The following is a 25268-nucleotide window of genomic DNA, read 5'->3' as shown; positions in this document are numbered from 1 at the left end:
TTCCATTTGGAGAAGGAGAGAAGGAAACAGAGAAAGAAAAGAGAGAAAAAAGAAAGAGAGATAGAACATGAGAGAGAGAAAAAAGAGAGAAAGTAAGAAAGAAAGAGAGAGAGAAAGTAGACTCGATGTAATTCGATGATGTAAAGAATAAAAGAGAGAAACAAACCAGGGAGAACTCCCCTGCTCTTCTTTGAAATAGTGCCATGGGGTCTTTTATGTCCACCTGAGAGGGAAGATGGGGCCTCAGTTTAATGTCTCATCCAAAAGACGGCATCTCAGTGTTTATAAAACACTGGTTCAGCCACAACTGGAGTATTGTGTACAATTCTGGGCACTGCACTTTAGGAAGGATGTGAAGGCCTTAGAGAGGATGCAGAAAAGATTTACAAGAATGGTTCCAGAGATGAGGAATTACAGTTATGTGGATAGACTGGAGAAGCCGGGGTTGATCTCCTTAGAGCAGAGAAGGTCGAGAGCAGAAATAACAACAGAAAATGTTGGAAATACTCAGCAGGCCAGGCAGCATCCTGGCCTGCTGAGTTTTTCCAGCATTTTCTGTTGTTATTTCAGATTTCCATCATCTGCAGTATTTTGCTATCGTAAGGTTGAGAGCAGATTTGATGGAGCTGTTCAAAATCATGAGGGGTCTAGACAGAGTAGACAGAGCGAAACAGTTCCCATTGGTGGAAGGGTCGAGAACCAGAGGACACAGATTTAAGGTGATTGGCAGAAGAACCAAAGGCGACATGAGGAAAACTTTTTTACGCAGCGAGTGGTTAGGATCTGGAATGCACTGCCTGAAAGGGCGGTGGAGGCAGACTCAATCATGGCTTTCAAAAGGGAATTGGATAAGTGCCTGAAGGAAAAAAAATTGCTGGGCTACGGGGAAAGGGCGGGGGGAGTGGGACTAGCTGAAGTGCTCTTGCAGAGAGCCGGCACGGGCTCGACAGGCCGAATGGCCTCCTACTGTGCTGTAACCATTCTATGATTCTTCTATCTCCAACATTGCAGCGCTCCCTCAGCACTGCAGCGGGAGTGTCGGCCTAGATTTTGCGCTCAGGTCTCTGGAGTGGGGCTTAGAACGCACAACCTTCTGGCTCAGAGGCGAGAGTGCTGCCCACTGAGCCACGAGCTGACAATACCTAATGGAGTTCAAGCAGTTTATTAACTTGAGGGCACGTTTAAAAATAAATGTTGAATTATTTGCGACGATTACTTTTCATTGCAGTGCCGCTCTCCGGACCAATGAACCTGCGTGTCTCGGAGGAGTGGTACAATCGCTTCCGAATTAAATGGGACCCTCCGCCATCAGCAACAATGGGCTACAGAGTGGTGTACATGTCTGCCTCTGGTAGTTCATTTTCATTATTGTTCAGTGATGCTCGTACAAATATTTCTTTCTATTACAAAACCTCTTAAGCATACATAGAAACATAGAAACATAGAAGATAGGAGCAGGAGTAGACCATTCGGCCCCTCGAGCCATTCAATGAGATCATGGCTGATCATATATGGTTATATCCCAGCAGGATTTGGACTCAGTTTTTAGTCACCAAATTTCCGCACACCTGTTCATTGTGTAACAGTTTTGGTCTCCTTACTTAAGGAAGGATATATTTCCCTTATATCCTTCCTTAGGCGGTGCAACGAAGGATCACGAGATTGATTCCTGGGATGAGAGGCTGTCCTGTGAGGAGAGATTGAGTAGATTGGGCCTATACTCTCTGAAGTTTAGAAGAATGAGAGGTGATCTCAGTGAAACGTATAAAATTCTTAGAGGTTTGACAGGGTAGATGCTGAGGGGATGTTTCCCCCTGGCTGGAGAGCCTAGAACTAGTGGGTCACAGTCTCAGGATAAGGGGTCGGCCATTTAGGACTGAGATGAGGAGAAAGTTCTTCATTCAGAGGGCTGTGAATCTTTGGAATTCTCTACCCCAGAGGGCTGTGGATGCTGAGTCGTTGAGTATATTCAGGATGAGTATATTCAAGACAGAGATCGATAGATTTTTGGACGCTAGAGGAATCAAGGTGATTTAGGGATAAGGCAGGAAAGTGGAGTTGAGGTAGAATATCAGCCATGATCTTATTGAATGACGGAACAGGCTCAAGGGGCTGTATGGCCTCCTCCTGTTCCTATTTCTTATGTCAAACGTATTTTACTCTATGTTTAGTAACATACAACGCATCAATCTTTCACTGCCACTTCCAGTTTGTTTTGTTAAAAAGCCGTTAGTTTGGATATATTTATCACTATTACTATAACTACTGCCGATGTTCCGTGTCACCCCACTGCTTGCTATCCTGACCTGCTGACAATCTGCCTGATGCGTGTCAACAAATATTCGAACTGTCTGCGGCCAAGAGTAAATCGAAACTGCTGCTGGTTTATCAAAAACTGTAGTTCTTGCAAAATAAAAGACCGTTCCCGTTTTTGTCTTTATTATTTTACAAAAGCCTACTTGGAGCCAATTTTAACCCAACCTGCCCATCAGGGAAACTGGTGGGATCGGGAGCGACGCTGATTTTACACCCCGCCCGATTTTACTCACCGTTGAAGGTGTTCCTCCCCCCCCCCGCCCCGATCCCGTGGGATTCCCGCCCAGGAGTGTTAGGTTAAAATTACCCCCTAATATCTGTACCATTAGCTCGGTGTGCTTTTGTTTTGCAAATGGTAGCTTTAGTTGAGAAATAATACTGGGCGGCCTGCTGGTGGCGCTGTCCAGGGAGAGTATAAATACTCTGGCATGAGCCCAGCTTACTCAGGACATTCTTTAACAGGAACTAGTGAAGGAACTAGATCTCCATGTTGTGAAACAGTTGATTAAAGCCTTGTTTAATACTCAGACCAAGTGCCTAGTAGTTTTCTTACATCAAGAAGTATAAACAGATATGGAGATAATGTCCTGAAATTCACCGCAGGTTTCATTGCCCAGTTTTGATTCATGTTTTCTACTGACCCTGTTTAAAACATCACCATCCGCAATCCCCTTGTTTCCTTTTCTGTTCTTGATGTGTTCCAGCCACTCTGTTCTATCTTTAATGACAAATATTAAGAAGGAAATAAAAGCAAAATCCTGCGGATGCTGGAAATCTGAAATAAAAACAGAAAATGCTGGAAATACTCAGCAGGCCAGGCAGCATCTGTGGAGAGAGAAACAGAGTTAACGTTTCAGGTCGATGACCTTTCAGCAGAACTGATGAAAGATGAGAAGGAAATAATGGTTAACAAGAGAATAATGGTTACTGATATTAAAAAAGAGGATGATAGCTGCTCTGATATGTTTAGATCAGATTCGGAACTGAAATTCTGCAAATAGGATCAACAAAGTACCGCGGAGAAATATTAACCTGTGCTCGCATTGGCTACATTGGCTCCCGGTCCAGCAATGCCTCGACTTAAAAATTCTCATCTTTGTGTTCAAATCCCTCCATGGCCCTCACACCCCTCCCTATCTCTGTAACCTCCCCCAGCCCCACAGCCACTGTTCCCTTTGAGCTCCGAGGCCGCGCAGCACTCCAGAGGTTCTGTGCAGCCAGTGAGCCGACTGTTGAGAAGAAAAACCGCGCATGGGCGGTGGTTTGAATGGCCGGCACAGCCCGTTACCAGGGCCGCGCTGGCCAAAAAAAACCACGAGAGGAAACATTGTTCACAACCTTCCGAGATCTCTGCGCTCCTCCAATTCTGGCCTCTTGAGCATCCCCAATTTCCATCGCCCCCACCACTGGTGGCCGCGCCTTCAGCTGCCAAGGCCCTCAGCTCTGGAATTCCCTCCCTAAACCTCTCCGCCTTTCTCTCCTCCTTTAAGACGCTTAAAACAAACCTCTTTGACCAAAGTTTCTGGCCATCTGTCCTAACATCTCCTTATGTGGCTCGGTGTCAAATTTTGTTTGATAATGGCTCCTGTGAATCGGCTTGGGACGTTTTACTACGTTAAAGGCGCTGTATAAATACAGGTTGTTGTTGTTGTTGTTGTGTGATTCATCCTTTGTGTTTTTATTGGTAATTTCAGCACCTGGCCCAGCTCTGGACACGTTTGTAGGAGATGATGTGAACACAATGGTAATCCTTAACCTGCTCAGTGGCACCGAATATATCGTCAAACTGTTTGCAACGTATTCCACTGGTTCCAGTGACGCTCTTATCGGAAGAGCCAAAACGCGTAAGGCATCAGTATCCTAAAATGTGTTGCTTTTCCTAAATCTAATCTGGAACAATCCCACTGCACTGATTTAGAAACATAGAAACATCGAAAAATAGGAGCAGGAGTAGGCCATTCGGCCCTTCGAGCCTGCTCCGCCATTCAATATGATCATGGCTGATCCTCTATCTCAATACCATATTCCCGCTCTCTCCCCATACCCCTTGATGCCTTTTGTGTCTAGAAATCCTTTATCTCCTTCTTAAATATATTCAGTGACTTGGTCTCCACAGCCTTCTGCGGTAGAGAATTCCACAGGTTCACCACCCTCTGAGTGAAGAAATTTCTCCTCATCTTAGTCCTAAATGTCCTACCCTGTATCCTGAGACTGTGATCCCTCGTTCTAGACCCCCCAGCCAGGGGAAACATCCTCCCTGCATCCAGTCTGTCTAGCCCTGTCAGAATTTTATACGTTTCAATGAAATTCTCCTCTCATTTAAGGATTTTGTCAATGACGTGATGAATTCCCTTCTTGGCCCCTGTGGACTCGTTCCCAACATTGACCCTTATTCTTGTACATGCTGCATCAAACCATTTATTTATAGTTCCCGAATTAACGAACCAGCTGAAAGAAAGATGAGATTTTGTTTTTTCCTCCTGAAATGGCAGTTTGAGAAATACGCACAAACCACTGACATTAACACAGGCAATGTTTTGGAATAAACGGGTCTTTTTCCGAGTGGCAGGCAGTGACTAGTGGGGTACTGCAGGGATTGGTGCTAGGACCCCAGCTATTCACAATATATATTAATGATCTAGACGAGGCAACTAGATGTAATATCTCCAAGTTTGCAGATGACACAAAGCTGGGTGGGCGTGTGTGCTGTGAGGAGGATGCAGAGAAACTCCAGCATGATTTGGACAGGTTGGGTGATTGGGCAGATGCATGGCAGATGTAGAATAATGTGGATAAATGCGAGGTTATCCACTTTGGTGGCAAAAACAGGAAGGCAGATTATTATCTGAACGGCAATAGATTGGGAAAAGGGAAAGTGCAACGAGACCTGGGTGTCCTTGTGCACCAGTCGCTGAAGGTAAGCATGCAGGTGCAGCAGGTGGTTAAGAAGGCAAATGCTATGTTGGCCTTCATAGCGAGAGGGTTCGAGTACAGGAGCAAGCATGTCTTGCTGCAGTTGTACAGGGCCTTGGTGAGACCACACCTTGAGTATTGTGTGCAGTTTTGGTCGCCTTATCTGAGGAAGGATGTTCTTGCCATGGAGAGAGTGCAGCGAAGATTCACCAGACTGATACCTGGGATGGCAGGAATGACGTATGAGGAGAGATTGGGTCGATTAGGCTTATATTCGCTAGAGTTTAGAAGAATGAGAGGGGATCGCATTGAAACTTATAAAATTCTAACAGGACTAGACAGATTAGATGTAGGAAGGCTGTTCCCGATGGCAGGGGAGTCCAGAACCAGGGGTCACAGTCTAAGGATAAGGGGTAAGCCATTTAGGACTGAGATGAGGAGGAATTTCTTCACCCAGAGAGTGGTGAACCTGTGGAATTCTCTACCACAGAAGGCAGTTGAGGCCAATTCATTAAATATATTCAAGAAGGAGTTAGATATATTTCTTAAGGCTAAAGGGATCAAGGGATATGGGGAGAAAGCAGGGACAGGAACTGAATTTGGATGATCAGCCATGATCGCATTGAATGGCGGAACAGGCTCGAGGGGCCGAATGGCCTACTCCTGCTCCTATCTTCTATGTTTCTATTAACAGAAAACTGAATTCAGAATCATAGAATGATGCAACACAGAAGGAGGCCATTTGGCCCATCGTGCCTGTGCCGGCTCTTTGAAAGAGCTCTCCAATTAATCCCACCCCACCCCTGCTCTTTCCCCATAGCCCTGCAAATTTATCCTTTTCACATATTTATCCAATTCGCCTTTTGAAAGTTACTATTGAATCTGCTTCCACCGCCCTTTCGGCTGTTGTGGAAAATGTGGCCGCTTAAAGTTCAATATTTCTGATTCCATTTTGTAACTATGAGTAAAGATCTATTAATAAAAGCACCAAACGGAAGCAACTGCTTTTGAATTCCCGTCATACTGATATGTACTTTGCATTGCAGCTGTACTGGGAACTGGATCAGTGGAGCTGCCACTAGCTCTATTTACAAGTGCAGAACATAAATGTTGACATACTGCTATAGTTCTTACCTGTTCCATGGTGCTGCTACTTCATCACCTGAACTTTCTGATGGTCTCTGGTAGGTGTCGGACGTGGCTCAGTGGGTAGCCCTCTCACTTACTGAGTTAGAAGGTTGTGGGTTCAAGTCCCCACTCCAGAAACTTGAGTGCAAAATCCAGGTTGACACTCCCAGTGCCAGTACTGAGGGAGTGCTGCACTGTCGGAGGTGCTGTCTTTCAGATGAGATGTTACCTCAAGGCTCGAGGAACAGCACCTCATCTTTCGATTAGGCACGCTACAGCCCTCTGGACTCAACATAGCGTTAAGCAATTTCAGATCATAACCTCGGTCCCTATCACATATACATACATTTTTAATTTTTTTATCCACACTTTTTGTTTGGCCTTTTTTTCTTCCCTCCCACGTGGCAGCTGTCCTTCATTCTGCCAGCGCAATTCACACCTCATCTAGAGCCATCCTTTGTTCCTTAACCTACCCCATTACCATCTCCTCTCGTCTTGAATATCTCTTAATGTCTCTCAATGTCTCTTAATCTCTCCGTGCTTTCTATCCTATCACTGACCTTCCCTTTTGTTCTTTCATCCCCTCCCCCTTTTCCCAGCCCCTAACTTGCTTCACAATCTATTCCTTTTCCTGCTTTTTTCCAGTTCTGACGAAAGGTCTTCGACCTGAAACGTTGACTCTGTTTCTCTCTCCACGGATGCTGCCCTGGCCTGCTGAGTTTCTCCAGCGTTTCCTGTTATTATCCCCGTCTACCCTCTCAGGTGGATGTAAAAGATTGTATGGCATTATTCAAAGAAAAGCAGGAGAATTCTCCGCAGTGTCCTGGGCAATATTTATCCCTCAAACAACATCATTGCTGCCATGTTTTCCTCCTTTACAACAAATGACTACACTTCATAAAATATCTCATTGGCTGTAAAGCACTTTGGGACGTCCTGAGGTCGTGAAAGGCGCTCTAGAAATACAAGTCTTGCTTCTTCCTGTGAAGGCAGCTGTCAGATTCAGCACGCTAATGCTTAACATTGTCCTTGTTCTCTCCTGCAGTGTACCTCGGTGTGACAAATCTTACTCCATACCAAGTTCGAATGACTAGCATGTGCGCACATTGGCAGCCGCATCGACATGCCACCACCTACAGAGTAGTCATTGAATCGCTCCGAGGTAAGAACAAGAGGTAAAACTGCGTGGACCAGATTTCCGGAGGGCACACTATATCTATTGTACACACACTACAAACTTAGGGGAAAGTTTTTTCCACGGTGCATGTAGGGAGGATAGGGATGGTAAGGGAGATGAGTAAGTGGTCGGACATAACCTTGTTGGTGATTGAGACCAGGGGTATAGAGAGACCTCAAAAGGTGGCGTGGTCAAGAGTGTGGGCAAGGATTCTAATGAATGGATTGCCTTAATTTGGGGGATTCTTTGGCCATTTTTCCGCAGAAAGGATTTTGAGAAAGAATTACATTTATCATAAGAGGTCATTCGGCCCATCGAGCCTGTGCTGGCTCTTTGAAAGAGCGATCCAATTAGTCCCTCCAAATGTTTCCTTTCCAAGTATATATCCAATTCCCTTGCGATTGGAATGCAAACGGAAGCTAGAGTTCGATTAAACACGGCAGAATCTCAGGCCGGGGTCATGTTAAGCATTCATCTGCCATTTTTGCCAGCAGTAACTTCTAGCTTAGCTATATTCGAACGAGCGTTTTTGCATGTATAAAATAATTATATTACGTGTAGAAGAAAATGAACACATGGAGGAGCCAGTTCTCCAAGGGTGGCCCCCCTAGATTCAACTATTTGTATTTTATTATGTGGTTCAAGGTAAGTCATTGCTGCGGGTGGAATTTGGACTGAACAGTTCCCAGATGCCCAGAGAGCTGATGCTGCAATATGTAAAAGTGGGGATGGAATTTCTGCTCGCTGACTGTGAATGGGTGCAATTCAGGGTCTTTTGCACCTTTTTACAACTGCAGAACTTCCATACGTTTAAGTTTGGGCCTTAATTAGTTGACATGGGGAAAACAAAGTTTGTCCAAAGTAGCGATCTGTCGTGGGCTGATAAGCGACGGTTTTAAACTGCTCAGCATTTAAGTTTGCCCGATTCTTAATGCTAAAGTCAGGGAGGTAAAAGTATAAACCAGCATATTAATAACCACCCCCAGAAACCTTTATTCTGCCCCAACACTCCATTCTATTCAGTATTCGTGCATGCAGTTTTTTTGCTGGGACACAGGTTTAGCTACCTTTGGCTATATGGGCTTTTTCAAACCTAACTAACGAGCAGCATTGCACGAGGCAAGCTCCTGTTGACTTTCTACAGTGAAAGGATCATAGACCAAGAGGCAGCCCGAGTACAAAAGCACAGTGTCCAGAAGTAATTGTGCCTTGCGGTTGAACGCAACTTAGCCTACCTACCGCAGACTTGTTAGACCTCAGTCTGGTTCCCTTTATGGTTTGCATATGTTCTATATAATCCTTCGATACAATCAAAAAAAAAACCTGGTTTCCACTTTGTTCCCCTTTCTTGCCAAAGAAAAGTCAATGGTTTTCTTTTAAGTTCTTTGGATTTAGGAAAAATAATGGCTTGGCGTTGTTCCAAAAAGGGTTTCTCCCAACAAAGCATTCTATAGTAGCTGTGTTTTGATTTGCCAGCGGCTGGACTGGCTCGAAGATCAAGTTTCAAATAACTAATTTCATAGAATCAAAAGGCACTCAAATCAGACTTGCTTGCAAGAAGAGATTTCCCAATTGAATCGAATTGGCAAGAGGGCTGTGAGGGGAGGGCTGCTGCTCATTGGATATTATTACAAGTTACAGGAAACTTTTTTTTATCCGGCACGGACGGGACCGACGTGGTGCCGGTTCATCAAAAATTCCGGATAACCGAACGCTATAGTAAAAGATACGGAGCTGAGAGCTCCGTATAAAGCAACAAACCCTGTTGCAGCTTCAGAACAATCGGCACAAGTTGCAAGCGTCTCTGTAGCTTAGCAACAGCCGAAACTACACCCTTGCACAGCAACAAATGGAGTAAAAAAAGTAATAAAAGTTACCTGAACCGACTCCTGAATTTTGCCGGTTAACCGACATTTCCGGTTATTTAGGGGCCGGTTAATCGAAAGTTTCCTGTATGTTGCAGTTGCATAAAGCTCTGGGTAGACCTCCATTTAGAGCACTGTGTTCAGTTCTGGGCCCCGCACCTCAGGAAGGATATACTGGCCTTGGAGGGGGAACAGCGCAGGTTCACCAGAACGATACCAGGGATAAAAGCGTTAAATTAGGAGGACAAGTTGCCTAGTCTAGATTTGTATTCCCTTGAATATAAAAGATAAAGGGGTGATCTAATTGAGGTGTTTAAGACGATTAAAAGAGTTGATAGGGTAGAGAGAGAGAAACTATTTCCTCTGGTGGGGGGGAGTCCGGAACAAGGGGACATAACCTTAAAATTAGAGCCAGGCCGTTCGGGGGTGATGTCGGGAAGCAGTTCCTCACACAAAGGGTAGTGGAAATCTGGAACTCTACCAAAAAGTTGTTGAGGCTGGGGGTTAATTGAAAATGTCAAAACTGAGATTGATAGATTTTTGTTAGGCAAAGGGTATTAAGGGTTACGGAACCAGGGCAGGTAAATGGAGTTAAAATACAGATCAGCTATGGTCTAACTGACTGGAGAAACAAGCTTGAGGAGCTGAGTGGCCTCCTATGTCCCTATGTGAAATATTTCAGTATTTCTCCTACTGTTTGTTTATGTCTGCCTTTATTATTTAACCATGTCTACGTGCAAGTTATACTTCCATGAGTCCACATTATCCTGAAACTACTTCCATCAAATAATACATAAAATGACACGCATTGAAGGAGCTGAGATTTAATTTGACTGTTGCCCAAAAGTGTTCTGGGAAAATGTAAGAAATATGGATGTAAGAAAGGAACAAATTGGGATTTGGTGAAGATTGAATTACATCTGCCTGTGAGTCCTGTTTCGTCCCAGGCACATATCATACAACCATAGAAAGTTGCAGCACAGTAGGAGGCCATTCGGCCCGTCGTGCCTGTGCTGACTCTTTGAAAGAGCAGTCGTGTTTAGTCCCACACCCTCGCTTTTTGGCCGTAACCCTGTGAGTTCCTCGTCCTCCAGTCCCCGTCCAACTCCCTTTTAAAATTATTTATGGAATCTGCTTCCACCACCTTTTCAGGTGGAGCGTTCCAGATCCCGAGAACTCTCTGAGTGAAAAAAATTCTCCTCATCTCCCGTCTAGATCTTTTTACAATGATTTGAGATCTATGACCTCTGGTTATTGACCCACTCGCCAGAGGGAATAGTTTTTCTCAATCTACTCTATCGAAACCTCTCATCATCTTGAAAACCTCCATTAGGTCACCTCTTAACCTTCTCTGTTCCAGGGAGAACAGTCCGAACTTTTCCAACCTCTCCACATAACTGAAGTCCCTCATCCCTGGTCACATCCTGGTAAACCTCCTCTGTACCTTTTCTAAGGCTATTGCATCTTTCCTGAAGTGTGATGCCCAGAATTGTCTACAATACTCCAGCTGAGGCCTAACCAGGAGGAGTATTGTGGACAATACCTCTTCCAATTCACGCTGTTTTTGGCCAGTGACAGCACTTTTTAGATCAAGATTTCACATATTGACCAAACACGCACAGGTGTGGGCTTTGTGGGCTGGCATTAGTGAGAGGTATCATCAAATTTGAGTTTCTTCCCTTCTCTTTACCTAACCGTAGAGATTGCTGTCAGTATAAAGGTTAATCCTTCAAAACGGGGGGGCCGATTCCATCACATCAGGTTCTCATTGGGCGGGTTAAGCTGAAATGACCCTCCCCCACCCTTGATTATGTTGGAATGACCGGTAACACCCTAATCGACCCATTATCTGTTTTGGGAATTTTCAGATGGAAAGAAGGAAGAAGTGGTTGTTGATGGAGGGACTTCCCGCCACTGTTTCTACGAGCTCATTCCGAATAGCAAGTACAAAATCAGTGTCTATTCGCAGCTGCAGGAGATGGAAGGACCTGCCGCGAGCATACTACAGGCAACAGGTCTGTAACCGCTTGTCTTCACCTTGTTCACTCTTCTCCCTACATTCATTTTAGTTTTAACTGAAACTGCCTCACACTTTATTATCCATGCTTCAAGAGGCAACAATGGTCTTTTCAGCTAGACTTATTAAACATGGGAGCTGCTTTGCATGACACCATATGAAACACATCTACCGTGAATTAATATCCTCTGTGTGTAAACTGCGCTCTGTGTCAGATTGCTGTCAGGGCAAGGCTGTGCCTGGCAGAGACAGTATTCAATCAGAAACAAGCCACTAAGCCTATATTTCCATAAATGTCGATGTAATGGCCGTGGTAAAAGTGGCTTATTTCATAATCTTCTGGTCGCTCTCTCCGACTTTCCACCCTTCGTAAACTTGAGCTCATCCAAAACTCTGCTGCCCGTATTCTAAAACAAAAGCAAAATACTGCGGCTGCTGGAAACCTGAAAACCCCCCCAGAAAATGCTGGAATACTCAGCAGGTCAGGCAGCATCTGTGGAGAGAGAGGAACAGAGTTAATGGGCTGGATTTTCTCAATGGGGGCGCGTTGGGGGCGGGACTGCTGGTTGTCGGGTTTCAGCCCCACTCCATCGACGTCTGACCAACCCACACTATTTTCCCTTGATTGACCTTGTTACGCCCGCCAATTAAAGGAAAGCCGGTGACAGAGGACGTCAGCGTATGACGTTTCATCTGTCAAAAATTTTTGACAGATGAATTGTCAGCGTTTGACAGCTTTGAGAAGCTGTCACTCAAACACTGACAATCTCTGTTCTAAGGTGAGCCCTTGCACTGAAGACTCCCCAAAACCTCTCTCCTCAGCAGAAATCAGATGGCTGCTGCATCTGAGAATGTAGCAGCCATTCTGTCATCTCTGCCGTTGAGATGAGGCGCCTCCGGATCCCCAAGGGTTGAAGCCTGCAGGTAGAAGCAAAGGTAAGGAAACTTTTTCTAACACTTTACACTCATCTCTCATACTTACCTGTCCACACTTGCACCCATCACTCACCTCTACAGCGGACTTTTCGATCCCTCTCACCACCGCAGGCCCACTGCTCGCCTCGCTGATCCTGGTGAGGTTCGCAGCTGTCGGGAAGCCCGCACTTGCAGGGGTAAAATGGGGATAAGCTTCTTAACTGCCTGTTAACTACCTGTTAACAGGCAGTTAAGTGGCTGTAATCCCCTTCCCACCTCGAGGAGACGGGTCCCTGCGCGAGTCGAGGACCCGCCTCCCAGGAAGATGACACGGAGGCGGGTTGGGAGCGGGGTCGGTACCCGCTCCCAGCTTCTGCCATTTTCCCGGCAATCCCGCCTCCATACCCACCTCCCCAGGGCTGGGAAAATTCCCCCCAACGTTACAGGTCGATGACCTTTCATCGAACTGGCGCATTTCTGATGAAAGGTTATTGATCTGAAACGTTAACTCTGTATCTCTTGCCACAGATGTTGCCTGATCTGCTGAGTGTTTCCTGTTTTTATGCCTGTATCCTAACTCGCACCAAGTCCTGTTCACCCATCACCCCCTGTGCTCGCTGACCTATATTGGCTCCCGGTCCAGCAACGCCTCGATTTTAAAATTCTCATCCTTGTTTTCAAATCTCACCAAGGCCTCGCCCCTCCCAATCTCTGTAACCTACTCCAGCCCTACAACCCTGTGAAATCTCTGCACTCACCCAATTCTGGCCTCTTGCGCATCCCAGATTTTTATTGCTCCACCATTGGCGGCCGTGCCTTCAGCTACCTGGGCCTTAAGTTTTGGAATTCCCTCCCTAAAATTCTCCACCTCTCTACCTCTCTCTCATTCTTTACAATGCTCCTTAAAACCTACCTCTTTGATGAAGCTTTTGGTTACCTGCCCTAATATCTCCTTAAGAGGCTCGGTGTCAAATTTTGTTTGATAATCGCTCCTGTGAAGCGCCAAGGGAAGTTTTACTTCGTTAAAGACGCTGTATAAATGCTAAATAACAACAGAAAATGCTGGAAAAACTCAGCAGGCCAGGCAACATCCGTGGAGAGAGAAACAGAGTCAATGTTTCGGGTCGAAACCCTTCGTCAGGACTGAGAGCAAACACAGGAAATGAAACAGATTAAAAGGCCAGTTTGGGGGCTGAGAAATGAGGATGGAAGAACAAGAGAAGTGAAGAGACATTAAGAGACTCTTCTCTTTATACCCTGTATAAATGCTAGTTGTTGTTATCACAGAAGGTTTTGTATGGTCTTTGCCAGTCTTCATACCTTCCATTCCTACCAACTGCGATCAGAATCTGGTAACTTTTTCTCTCTACTCCCAACAATTCTTCATGATGACAATTTTCTTTTTATCTGAAAGGAAATGAGGTTGACTTGTTTGATGTGACCAAAAAAAAGCTGTGGCCATTAGGTTTCTCTGCTGTCCAATAATACTACTAAATACTTCGGACCCGATGATAGACTGGACCAGAGGTTGGTTCTACCAAGACGATATGATTCAGTGAGATATCATTGAGAAGTGATGAGAGATGGCTTGGTGTGTGAAATGAAAGACTTGCATTTATATAGCGCCTTTCACAACCTCAGAACGTCCCAAACCGCTTTACAGCCAATGAAGTACTTTTGAAGTGTGGTCACTGTTGTAATGTAGGAAACACGGCAGCCAGGTAGGAAATTTGCGCATACCAAGCTCTCACAAACAGCAATGTGATGATGACCAGAGAACCTGTTTTAGAGATTATGATGATTTCAAACATTTTAACAGACATTGATTTATCTATTCTCATATGAATGTTGAATAGTATTTCCTCTGGGCTGTCTCTGCTCCAGAGTAAACAATCTCAGCTTATTTAACCTCTCCTGGTGACTTCAGATGCCTTAAACTAGCCATCAGTTTGGTTTTCCTTTTCTGCACTGCCTGAATATCCTTGTAGTATAGCAAGCAGAATTTTTGCACAGGCATGCCTGTACTCTGTCAGCCATAGTTCAGTGGGTAGCACTCTCGTCTCTGAGTCAGAAGGTCGTGGGTTCAAGCCCCACTCCAGGGACTTGAGCACAAAAGCTAGGCTGACACTCCCAGTGCAGTGCTGAGGGGGCAGTGCAGATGTGCCATCTTTCGGATGAAATGCTAAACCATCTGCTCTCTCAGGTGAGTGTAAAATATCCCATGGCACTATTTTCAAGAAGAGCAGGGGAGTTCTCCCAATAGTTATTGAGTCCTGGCCAAAATAATCCTTCAAACAACAATCACTAAAACAGATGATCTGGTCATTGCTCTCTGTGGGAGCTTGCTGTGCATAAATTGGCTGCCGCATTTCCTACATTACAACAGTGACTGCGCTTCAGAAGTACTTCATTGGCTGTGAAGCGCTTTGAGATGTCCTGAGGTTGTGAACGGCGCTGTAGATATACAAGTTCTTTTTTTTTTCTATTTACTAGCGCCTTGTACAGACTTATTATCACTTCCTGGGATTAGTGCTGCATCCCTCTGGTTGTACATCCCAAGATCCTTTTAACTTCTGTTGCTGCTGCCACACACAGGGCTCTTGTTTTCAGCGAGCTCTCCGCCAATACTCCCATGTCATGCCTCGTAGCCCAGAGCAATTTATTTTATATTCTCACTTCCACGGTCTCCTGTCCTTGTATCTGTCTATGTGCCACATATTAGCCCACCTTTCCAACCTATCCAGATCCCTTTGTGTTTGGTTTTCCGGTTCCCTATTGTTTAAACTCTAACCGTCTCCCTCCCTCCCTCCCTCCCTCCCTCCCCCCTTTGGAGATATCTGTAAACTTAGGCAGGCAAACTATAATGGCCTCGGAAATAACAACATAAAATGCTGGAAAAACTCAGCAGGCCAGGCAACATCCGTGGAGAGAAATTAGAGTTGACGTTTCGGGTCGAAACCCTTTTTCAAAACTGGAAAGGAAATGAAATAGATCGAAAGGCAGGGCTGCGATAGAACAAAAGAAGTAAAAGAGACATTAAGAGGTATTCAAAACCAGACGATATGGTGATAGGACAGTGGAGACAAAAGACGGCTGAGATTAGGTGTGAAGTGTACTGGCAGGATGAGAAACAGCTGCCATGTGGGAGAGAGAAAAAAAAAAGGAAAGGGGGGGGGAAGGGCCTCGGCACTGATCCTTGAGCCATTCCACTGGAGAGACGTTGCCATGTCAACACAGCTTCATTCTCAATCGCCCTTTGTTTCCTCTGGGTTTCATCCACCTCAACTTTATCTGCTTCAACCCCCACCTCAGAGGCTTGTCTCTTTATTTCACCGTATCTTCCCTCGCAGACTAGTTACCCTTTTGACATGGTATCAAAAGCTGTGCTGAAATCTAAATACATCACATCCATAGAATGTTCATCCTGAGCAAGGCCTGTCATTTCATTCTCCTGTAAACTTGAGCTCATCCAAAACTCTACTACCCCCAATCCCAACTCACACTAAGTCCGGTTCACCCCTCAACCCCCTGTGCTCGCAGACCTACAATGGCTCCCAGTCTGGCAATGCCTCGATTTTAAAAATTCTCATCCTTGTGTTCAAATCTCGCCATGGTCTTGGCACCGCCCCCCCCCCCCCCCCCCACCCCCGTCCCTGTCTCTGTAACCTCCTCCAGCCCTACAACCCTCCGAGATCTCTGCGCTCCTCCAATTCTGGCCTTTTGCACATCCCCGATTTTCATCACTCCACCATTGGTGGCCGTGCCTTCAGCTGCCTGCAGCCAAAGCTCTGGAATTCCCTCCCCAGACCTTTCCGCCTCTCTACCTCTCTCTGCTCCTTTAAGACGCTCCTTAAAACCTACCTCTTTGGCCAAGCTTTTGGTCACCTGCCCTAATTTATCCTTATGTAATATCTAAGTGTTCTAATAAATCTTTCTGTGGCTTTGTGTCAATTTTTGTCTGATTTAAGCTCCTGTGAAGCACCTTGGGACTTTTAAGGCGCTATATAAATGCAAGTTGTTGTTACGGGAAGACCTCGCTCCCACAAAACGGTGCTGACTTTCTCTTGCTGCACCATTCCTGCTGGGTGCACCTCGTCACCAGATTGTTCTGTAGTTGTAGTGTGCGTGTGTGGGGAACCGGTTTTATCTGCACTGTGCCTTTTCTTTTACTTTAGTTCCTGTTCCGACTGAGCCACCAACTCCTCCTACAACAACTGCCCCTCTGCCCACAATCCCTCCTGCCCGGGAAGGTAAGACACGCTTGTTAGAATTAGGTGGAAAAATAATAAGATTATTTCCACTTTGATTTGCGTTTCTTTTCTGCACGAGAAGAATCACTACAGACTCTATGGCGGATATTTTATGCTATTCCCACCTCGCTGTGTATTTCAAGCTGTTTTAACAAGTTAAATTTCTATTGGTTTTGTTACTTATTTGCAATACTCGTATTACAGCCGTAGTTTAGGCAGTCCCTCGGAACCGAGGATGACTTGCTTCCACATTAAAAATGAGTTCGCAGGTGACTGATGAGTCCAATGCGGGACCTACAGCCTCTGTCACAGGTGGGGCAGACGGTGGTTGAAGGGGCAGGTGGGTGGGGTGCTTGGGTCGACGTGCGCTCCTTCCGCTGTTTGCGCTTGGCTTCTGCTTGCTCCCGGCGAAGAGACTCAAGGTGTTCGGCGCCTTCCCGGATGCTTCTCCTCCACTTTGTGCGGTCTTGGGCCAGGGATTCCCATGTGTCAGTGGGGATGTTGCACTTTTTCAAGGAGGCTTTGAGGGTGTCCTTGAGGCATTTCCTCTTCCCACCTGGGGCTCTCTTGCCGTATCGGAGCTCCGAGTAGAGCGTTTGTTTTGGGAGTCTCGTATCGGGCATGCGGACAATGTGACCCGTCCATCGGAGCTGATCGAGCGTGGTCAAAGCTTCGATGCTGGGGATGTTGGCCTGAGCAAGAACACTGACGTTGGCGCGCCTATCCTGCCAATGGATTTGCATTAGCTCTAGTCAGATCCCATCTGGAGCACCGTGTTCAGTTCTGAGCACCGAACCTCAGGAAGGATATATTGGCCTTGGTGGGGGAGCAGTGCAGATTCACCAGAATGTTACCGGGGCTGAAAGGGTTAAATTATGAGAACAGGTTGCCTAGACTGGGCTTGTATTCCCTCCAGTACAGAAGATTAAGGGGTCACCTAATTGAGGTGTTTAAGATGATTAGAGGAGTTGATGAAGTAGATAGAGAGAAACTATTTCCTCTGCTGGGAGAGTCCAGAACAAGGGGGCATAACCTTAAAATTAGAGCCAGGCCGTTCAGGGGTGATGTCAGGAAGCACTTCCTCACACAAAGGGTCGGGGAAATCTGGAACTCTCGCCCCAAAAAGCTGTTGAGGCTGGGGGGGGGGGGGTCAATTGAAAATGTCAAAACTGAGTTTGATAGATTTTTGTTAGGTAAGAGTATTAAGGGATATAGAACTAAGGTGGGTAGATGGAGTTAAGATACAGATCAGCTATAATCTAATTGAATGGTGGAACAGCCGCGAGGGGCTGAATGGCCCACTCCTGTTCCTATGTTCCTACTATTTCCCACTATAATTCAAGTACCGTACTCGCAAGTACCTGTTTTCATTTATTTCTGATACCCTTTCGTCGTTCCTCTTCCTCTAGTTTGCAAAGCTGCCAAAGCAAACTTGGTGTTTCTTGTGGATGGATCGTGGAGTATCGGAGATGAGAACTTTGTCAAGATCATTGGGTTTCTGTACAGTACAATCGGAGCTCTGGACAAGATCGGCCCTGAGGGAACTCAAGTAAGCAGCGGCTGGGAGGGAAAATAAATCAAATTGGAAGCAGTGCCTCATTCGATTGCTCTCAGATTCTGTCCACTGGGAGGAACATGGCCAGGATTGCATTTCACCTCTGTGCCATCTGCCTTGCACCACAGCAGGACCAGGCTTCAAATCATAGAATCATAGATTCATACAGCACAGAAGGAGGCCATTCAGCCCATCGTGCCTGTGTTGGCTCTTTGAAAGAGCGATCCAATTAGTCCCACTCCCCCTGCTCTTTCCCCATAGCCCTGTAACTTTCTCCTTTTCAAGTATTTATTCAATTCCCTTTTTGAAAGCTATTATTGAATCTGCTTCCACCGCCCTCTCAGGCAGTGCATTCCAGATCAGAACAACTTGCTGCGTAAAAGAATTCTCCCCATCTCCCCTCTGGTTCTTTTGACTATCTTAAATCTGTGTCCTCTGGTTACCTGCCAGTGGAAACAAGTTCTCCTCAATTACTCTATTAAAACCCTTCATAATTTTGAACACCTCTATTAAATCTCCCCTTAATCTTCTCTGCTCTGAGGTGAACAAACATAGAAACATAGAAGATAGGAGCAGGAGTAGGCCATTCGGCCCCTCGAGCCTGCTCCGCCATTCAATGAGATCATGGCTGATCATCCAAATTCAGTACCCGGTCCCTGCCTTCTCCCCATACCCCTTGATTCCTTTAGCCTTAAGAAATATATCTAACTCCTTCTTGAATATATTTAATGAATTGGCCTCTACTGCCTTCTGTGGTAAATAATTCCACAGGTTCACCACTCTCTGGGTGAAGAAATTCCTCCTCATCTCTGTCCTAAATGGCTTACCCCTTATCCTTAGACTGTGACCCCTGGTTCTGGACCCCCCGCCATCGGGAACATCCTTCCTGCATCTAGTCTGTCTAGTCCTGTTAGAATTTTATAAGTTTCAATGAGATCCCCTCTCATTCTTCTAAACTCCAGCGAGTATAAGCCCAATCGACCCAATCTCTCCTCATACGTCATTCCTGCCATCCCAGGTATCAGCCTGGTGAATCTTCGCTGCAGTCCCTCCATGGCAAGAACATCCTTCCTCAGATAAGGCGACCAAAACTGCACACAATACTCAAGGTGTGGTCTCACCAAGGCCCTGTACAACTGCAGCAAGATATCATTGTTCCTGTACTCAAAGCCTCTCGCTACGAAGGCCAACATACCATTTGCCTTCTTAACCGCCTGCTGCACCTGCATGCTTACCTTCAGCGACCGGTGCACAAGAACAACCCCAGCTTCACAGAATCACAGAATCACAGAAACCCCACAGTGCAGATAGAGGCCATTTCGGCCCATCGAGCCTGCACCGACACATATCCCACCCGATCCCCGTAACCCCTACACCAACACATATCCCACCCTATCCCTGTAACCCCACGTATTTAATCCCCCTAACACTAAGGGTCAATTTATCATAGCCAATCAACCTAACCCGCACATCTTTGGACTGTGGGAGGAAACCGGAGCACCCGGAGAAAACCCACGCAAACACGGGGAGAATGTGCAAACTCCACCCAGACAGTCGCCCGAGGCCGGATTCGAACCCGGGTCCCTGGCGCTGTGAGGCAACAGTGCTAACCACTATGCCACCGTGCTTCTCCGGTCTCTCCACATAACTGAAGTCCCGCATCCCTGCGACCATTCTAGTAAATCTCCTCCGCACCCTCTCCAAGGCCTTGACATCCTTCCTTAAAGTGTGATGCCCAGAAATGGACACAATACTCCAGCTGAGACCAACCCCAGTGGTGTATAAAGATCTTTTGGTGGCCGTGCCTTCAGCTGCCAAGGCCCGAAGCTCTAGAATTCCCTTCCTAAATCTCTCCGCCTCTCTACCTCCTTTTCCTCCTTTAAGATGCTCCTTAAAAACCTACCTCTTTGACCAAGCTTTTGCTCACCTGCCCTAATATCTCCTTATGTGGCTTGGTGTCAAATTTTGTTTGATAATCGCTCCTGTGAAGCGCCTATGTTGAAGGTGCCAAGTTGTTGTTGTTGTTGTTGCCTAGCATAACTTTAGTTACAGTTTATTTTAAAAACCCACTGACACCTAACACACCAGTCTCATAAGTGTGGCTCTTCCAAACCTTTGCTGATCGACTGCACACATCCCAGACACTCCTCCATTGATAGAACGTGAGCCCAGGAGAAGAATAATCAGTTATTCATTTAAGGAGATGCTAGATAAGTACATGAGGGTGAAAGGAATAGAAGGATTTGCTAATAGGGTGAGATGAAGTAGACTCATGAGGAGCATAAACACCGACATGGACCAGTTGGGCCGAATGGCCTGTTTCTGTGCTGTACATTCTATGTAATAACCAGTTATCTGCAGGAAAGTGATTGTCCGAAAGCTAAATAGCAGAGACAGCAATTTCCATCTCTTAAACTATGAGAAATATCTTATAGGGGTTATTCACATTTTAATTCAGCATTGACACTCCCTAATGCACTTTTAAAATATTCACCAGCTGAACCAGCACTCCCTTCTATCAGCACATACACGGAGGCACGTTCTGAAAATCGCCTTCCTGACACAAAGGGCTCGATTTTCATTGGGCCGTGGAGTCGGGATTGGAGGCGTGCGGGGGGTTAAATTCCTGAAATCGGGGGTCCTGACCCCAACCCACCTCCATGCCAGTTTCAAAGGAGGCGGGTAACCGCCCCGCACTGGGACCCACCTCCCCGAGGCGGGAAGGGGATTAGTGCCAATTAACTGCCTGTTAACAGGTAGTTAACAGGCAGTTTTTAGCCTAATTCCTATTTTTAAACTTGAACTGTGGGATTCCCAACGGCTCCAAACCACGCCAAGTTGGAGGAGTCGGGCCGTCGGGTTGAAGGACTTGGAGGGGTCGAGATGTCGGTGTTCAGGTGAGTGATGTGTGCATGAGTGCAAAGGTAAGTGTGTTTGGTGTGTCTAAAGTGATTAAAGAAGTGTAAATTACCCTTTCTTACTTTTACAGCCTTCCTTCCTTTAGGTCTCGGGAGTCCCTCATCTCACCGGCACAGAAAGCAGAATGGCTGTGAACTGTCAAAACTGCGAACAGCCTGCAGCTTTCTGTGCAGGAGAGATTTCTAACTGAGTCTGTGGAGAAGGACTCATGTTAGAAGTAAGACTGTCAGTGTTTGACAGCTTCAAACAGCTGTGAAACGCTGATATTTCATCTGTCAAAATCTCTTGACAGATGAAATTTCAGTCTGTGATGTCACCTGTTGCCGGGTGGCCCTTAATTGGCCTGCTGAGCCCGCTGGGCGGGCTCAACAAGGTCAATCAAGTTAAAATCGCATGGATTGGCCACATCTCGATGGAGGCGGGACTAAAACCCCGAAAGTTGTAGTCCCGCCTCCAACCCGACTCCTGAATGAAAATCCAGCCCAAAGCCTCACCACCATCTCCCTTTCCCCCACGTACTACCCCACCCCCACCCCCCCACCCCCCACCACCGGTCCCCTTTCGCCAGGAGAAATTATCAGGATATTGGGTCTGTGCTTTTGCATCCATCTTAAGTGTGTTCAATGTGTGACCAGGTTGGTGAAAGTCTGCAGTTTTGCGAAATTACCGTGTAGCTTTTAACTTTCCCAAATTTAATTTTGATATCATAACAAAAATTGCAAGAAGATTTAATTTATTTGCGCCCCACCCTTTAGATTCCCGACGTGCCACTTCCCATTTCATGGCTCAGGGGGCAGTCAGGCAGCCAGTACATGTGTGGGAGCAGCCCAGATAGACCGACCCTCTGGGATTGTTCCTTCCTACCTTGTGGCTTCTACTCTGCACCTCTCCCAAGTGACCCACTGACATTGAGAGACACCTGCACAGGGATAAACCCATGTTCTGCCATCCCCCTAGGGCTAGTGAGCTCTTTCAAAGCAAAATCCATTTGATTATCTTTCCCTCTTGTTAAGTGAATTTTTTTAATTCGTTCCTGGGATGTGGGTGTCGCTGGCAAGGCCACCATTTATTGCCCATCCCTAGTTGCCCTTGAGAAGGTGGCGGTGAGCTGCCTTCTTGAACAACTGCAGTCCGTGTGGTGAAGGTACTCCCACAGTGCTGTTAGGGAGGGAGTTCCAGGATTTTGACCCAGCGACGATGAAGGATCGGCGATATATTTCCAAGTCAGGATGGTGTGTGACTTGGAGGGGAACTTGGAGGTGGTGGTGTTCCCATTCGCCTGCTGCCCTTGTCCTTCTAGGTGGAAGTGGTCGCGGGATTGAGAAGTGCTGCCGAAGAAGCCTTGGCGAGTTGTTGCAGTGCATCTTGTAGATGGTACACACTGCAGCCACGGTACGCCGGTGGTGGAGGGAGTGAATGTTTAAGGTGGTGGATGGGGTGCCAATCAAGCGTGCTGCTTTGTCCTGCATGGTGTCGAGCTTCTTGAGTGTTGTTGGAGCTGCACTCATCCAGGCAAGGAATTGACTTGGCAAGGGTTTCTGGTTACAAATTTTTAAGAGAATTTTTTGAGAATTTACTAACCCCCCCCCCCCCCCCCCAAAAATAGCCAAACGAAGATTGACACAATTAAGAGAAAGATTTCCTGCAAACTATTCAGAATAAAGTGGAATGTACTAATTTGTGAGATAGAATTGGTTTACTGACATGATGTTTATTTGAAATGGAACAGGTTGCAATAGTTCAGTTCAGCGATGATCCCAGAACAGAATTTCAACTCAACTCATACAGAGACAAAGAGAATCTCCTCAACGCTGTCCAGCGCATTAGGTACAAGGGTGGAAATACAAAGACAGGTACAGACAAATGGTGTTTAACATGGAATCATAGACATTACAGCACAGAAGGAGGCCAATTGGCTTATTGGCTCTGTACCAGTACTAACTCTACAACTTGAGCTGTCTATTGCCATCCCATTTATTTGCTTCCCCCCCCCCCATATCCTTTCATAGCCTTCCCTTTCAAATATTTATCCTATTCCCTTGTAAATTATATTATAGTGCCTGTCTCACTTGTGCTAATGTTTTAATGATCCTTTCTGTGGAAAAAATTCTTCTAACTTCTCCCATCATTCTCCCAGTTTTAATCTTCATAACTGGTTCTAGCTACAAGTTAGTGTATGCTGTAATAAGGAATATATATATATATATATCGGAGTGAATATTGACACGCCGCTGCGTCAGCCAATGAGCTGGAGGTGGGGCGGGACTTGAACTTTAATTTACTCATAAACTACAGCCAACAGAGTCTATTTTTGCTCAGCAAACAGAGGGCCTGAAATTCGTCTCCTTAGGGCCGGCTGTTAAGGCCGGTTTCGTGGAGAAAAGGCGTCCGCCTCGCTTCCGCCCAATTGCGGTGCTCTGCGGGGTGCGCCGGACGCCATATTGGTGAGGGGCGTCGTTTACCTTCATCTGAATCAGGCGTTAGGCCATTAACATATTCAAATAAGGGGCCTAATGCCTGGTTCTGCTGCCTCTTACAAATCTGGCTTGTGTCTGAGGCAGCCAGTGGCAGCAATGTTTACTCCAGGGTAAGGAAATGCTAAACAGCGCCGAATGGAAACAAAGGTTATTACTTACTATTATCAACTCCTACCTCACTCCCAACTCCGACCTCCAGGCCCTCTCTGATCTCCCCTTGATGCTGACCCCCGACCCCGGTGCTGGCCTCGACCTCCAGGCACCCCCCCCCCCCGGTGCTGGCCCCGACCTCCAAGCCCCCCCAGTGCTGACCCCTGACCTCCAGCCCCCCCCCCCCCGGTGCTGACCCCTGACCTCCAGGTCTCCCCGGTGCTGACCCCCAACCTCCAGGCCCCCCCGGTGCTGACCCCCCACCTCCAGGCCCCCCTGGTACTGGTCCCGACCTCCCCCCGCTGCTGGCCCTGACCTCCAGGCCCCCCCGATCCTGGCCCGACCTCCAGGCCCCCCCCCCCCCAGAGTTCTTGCTGGGCGTTCAGCGCGTTCAATGCCTGGCTGAACACCACAATAATGCTAAGCAGCAGACAACACCAAAATAGTGCTGCCTGCGATCTTTTTACGGGCGCGAGCAAATCTCGCACAGCAGTGGCACCGCCCGTTTTCAGGCCTCATCAAATTTCTGGGCCATAATCTACTCATTCTATCCAGGGCTTATGGTGTCACTGTATGCCTTATTTCTCTAGTTCAATGCAGTGAGTGGAGGATAGTTATGTTATGTATTGTGTGTTCTCCTCCCACCTGTGGTGGCGCTGTCACAGGAGATAAATGGTTGGGTGTTCTCTGTTAAGTTTTAGCTCTCTTTGTTCGGAACTTGCCAGAACTTCCTTTCCTTCCAATAAAGCACTTCATGTTTGAATCTCTGAGTTCTGAGTCCTAAATTGTGTCTAGGTAGAAAGGTACCGACACAACAAGTGGCGACGAGGAGCGGATGAATCTGCGTACGTTACGGGTGCAGTGAGTAAACAGAAAATTTAATTTGAAACGTGAGATGGCTACTATATTAGGAAACATCGGTGATTTTGATGAAAATGTGGAGCAATGGAGCGCATATACGGAACGTTTTGACTATTTTGTATTGGCGAATGCGGTGGCAAATGAAAAGGTCGTGCCTACCTTTTTGAGTGTAATTGGGCCGAAGACTTTCAATTTACTTCGCAGCCTCGTGCAGCCAGATAAGCCAGGAACTAAAACATATAAGCAACTAGTGGAAATTCTTGGAGCACATTTTTCACCAAAACCTCTGGTTATTGCTGAGAGATTTCGATTTCACAAACGGAATCAAGAGGAGGGGGAATCAGTGACGATGTTTAGTGCTGCTTTAAAAAGGTTGTTGGAACACTGCCAGTTCAAGGAGGTGCTGAATGACACCATTAGAGACAGACTTGTGTGTGATCTGCAAAATGCAGCCACACAGAAGCGCCTTCTTACTGAGGACAACCTTACTCTTGAAAAGGCCATTGAAGTTAGTGTCTCCATGGAGATGGCGGAAAAGGAGGCTCACCAGTTGAGTTCAACAGGGAGAGTTCACAAGGTGTCGTCTGAGCCTAAAGGTGCGCGGAACGGCACATGTTACCGTTGTGGGAAAACGGGCCATCACGCTAATGACTGCTGGTGTACGGAGCTGGAATGCCGAAATTGTGGCAAAAAGGGTCACATTGAACGCGCCTGTAGAGGTAAAA

General features: G+C 46.5%; 1 protein-coding gene across 4 annotated transcripts in view; it reads left to right on the top strand.

The window, feature by feature from the left end:
• The window catches only part of col14a1a (collagen, type XIV, alpha 1a), a 278665-nt gene that overhangs the window by 150451 nt on the left and 102946 nt on the right, over positions 1-25268 (top strand). For all 4 annotated transcript variants that reach the window (XM_085993692.1, XM_085993691.1, XM_085993690.1 and 1 more), the window contains 7 exons: positions 1229-1351; positions 4011-4160; positions 7403-7519; positions 11268-11414; positions 16507-16581; positions 17991-18130; positions 22785-22908. In XM_085993692.1, coding sequence (XP_085849818.1) covers positions 1229-1351; positions 4011-4160; positions 7403-7519; positions 11268-11414; positions 16507-16581; positions 17991-18130; positions 22785-22908 — 876 coding nt within the window. The remainder of the gene's footprint in view (positions 1-1228; positions 1352-4010; positions 4161-7402; positions 7520-11267; positions 11415-16506; positions 16582-17990; positions 18131-22784; positions 22909-25268) is intronic.

This window comes from Somniosus microcephalus, chromosome 7, assembly GCF_052327205.1.
Source record: "Somniosus microcephalus isolate GS21.2 chromosome 7, FLI_Smic_1.0, whole genome shotgun sequence".
Taxonomy (NCBI): Eukaryota; Metazoa; Chordata; class Chondrichthyes; order Squaliformes; family Somniosidae; genus Somniosus; species Somniosus microcephalus.
Note: the sequence above shows the minus strand (reverse complement) of the source record. Positions and strands in the feature narration are given on the sequence as shown.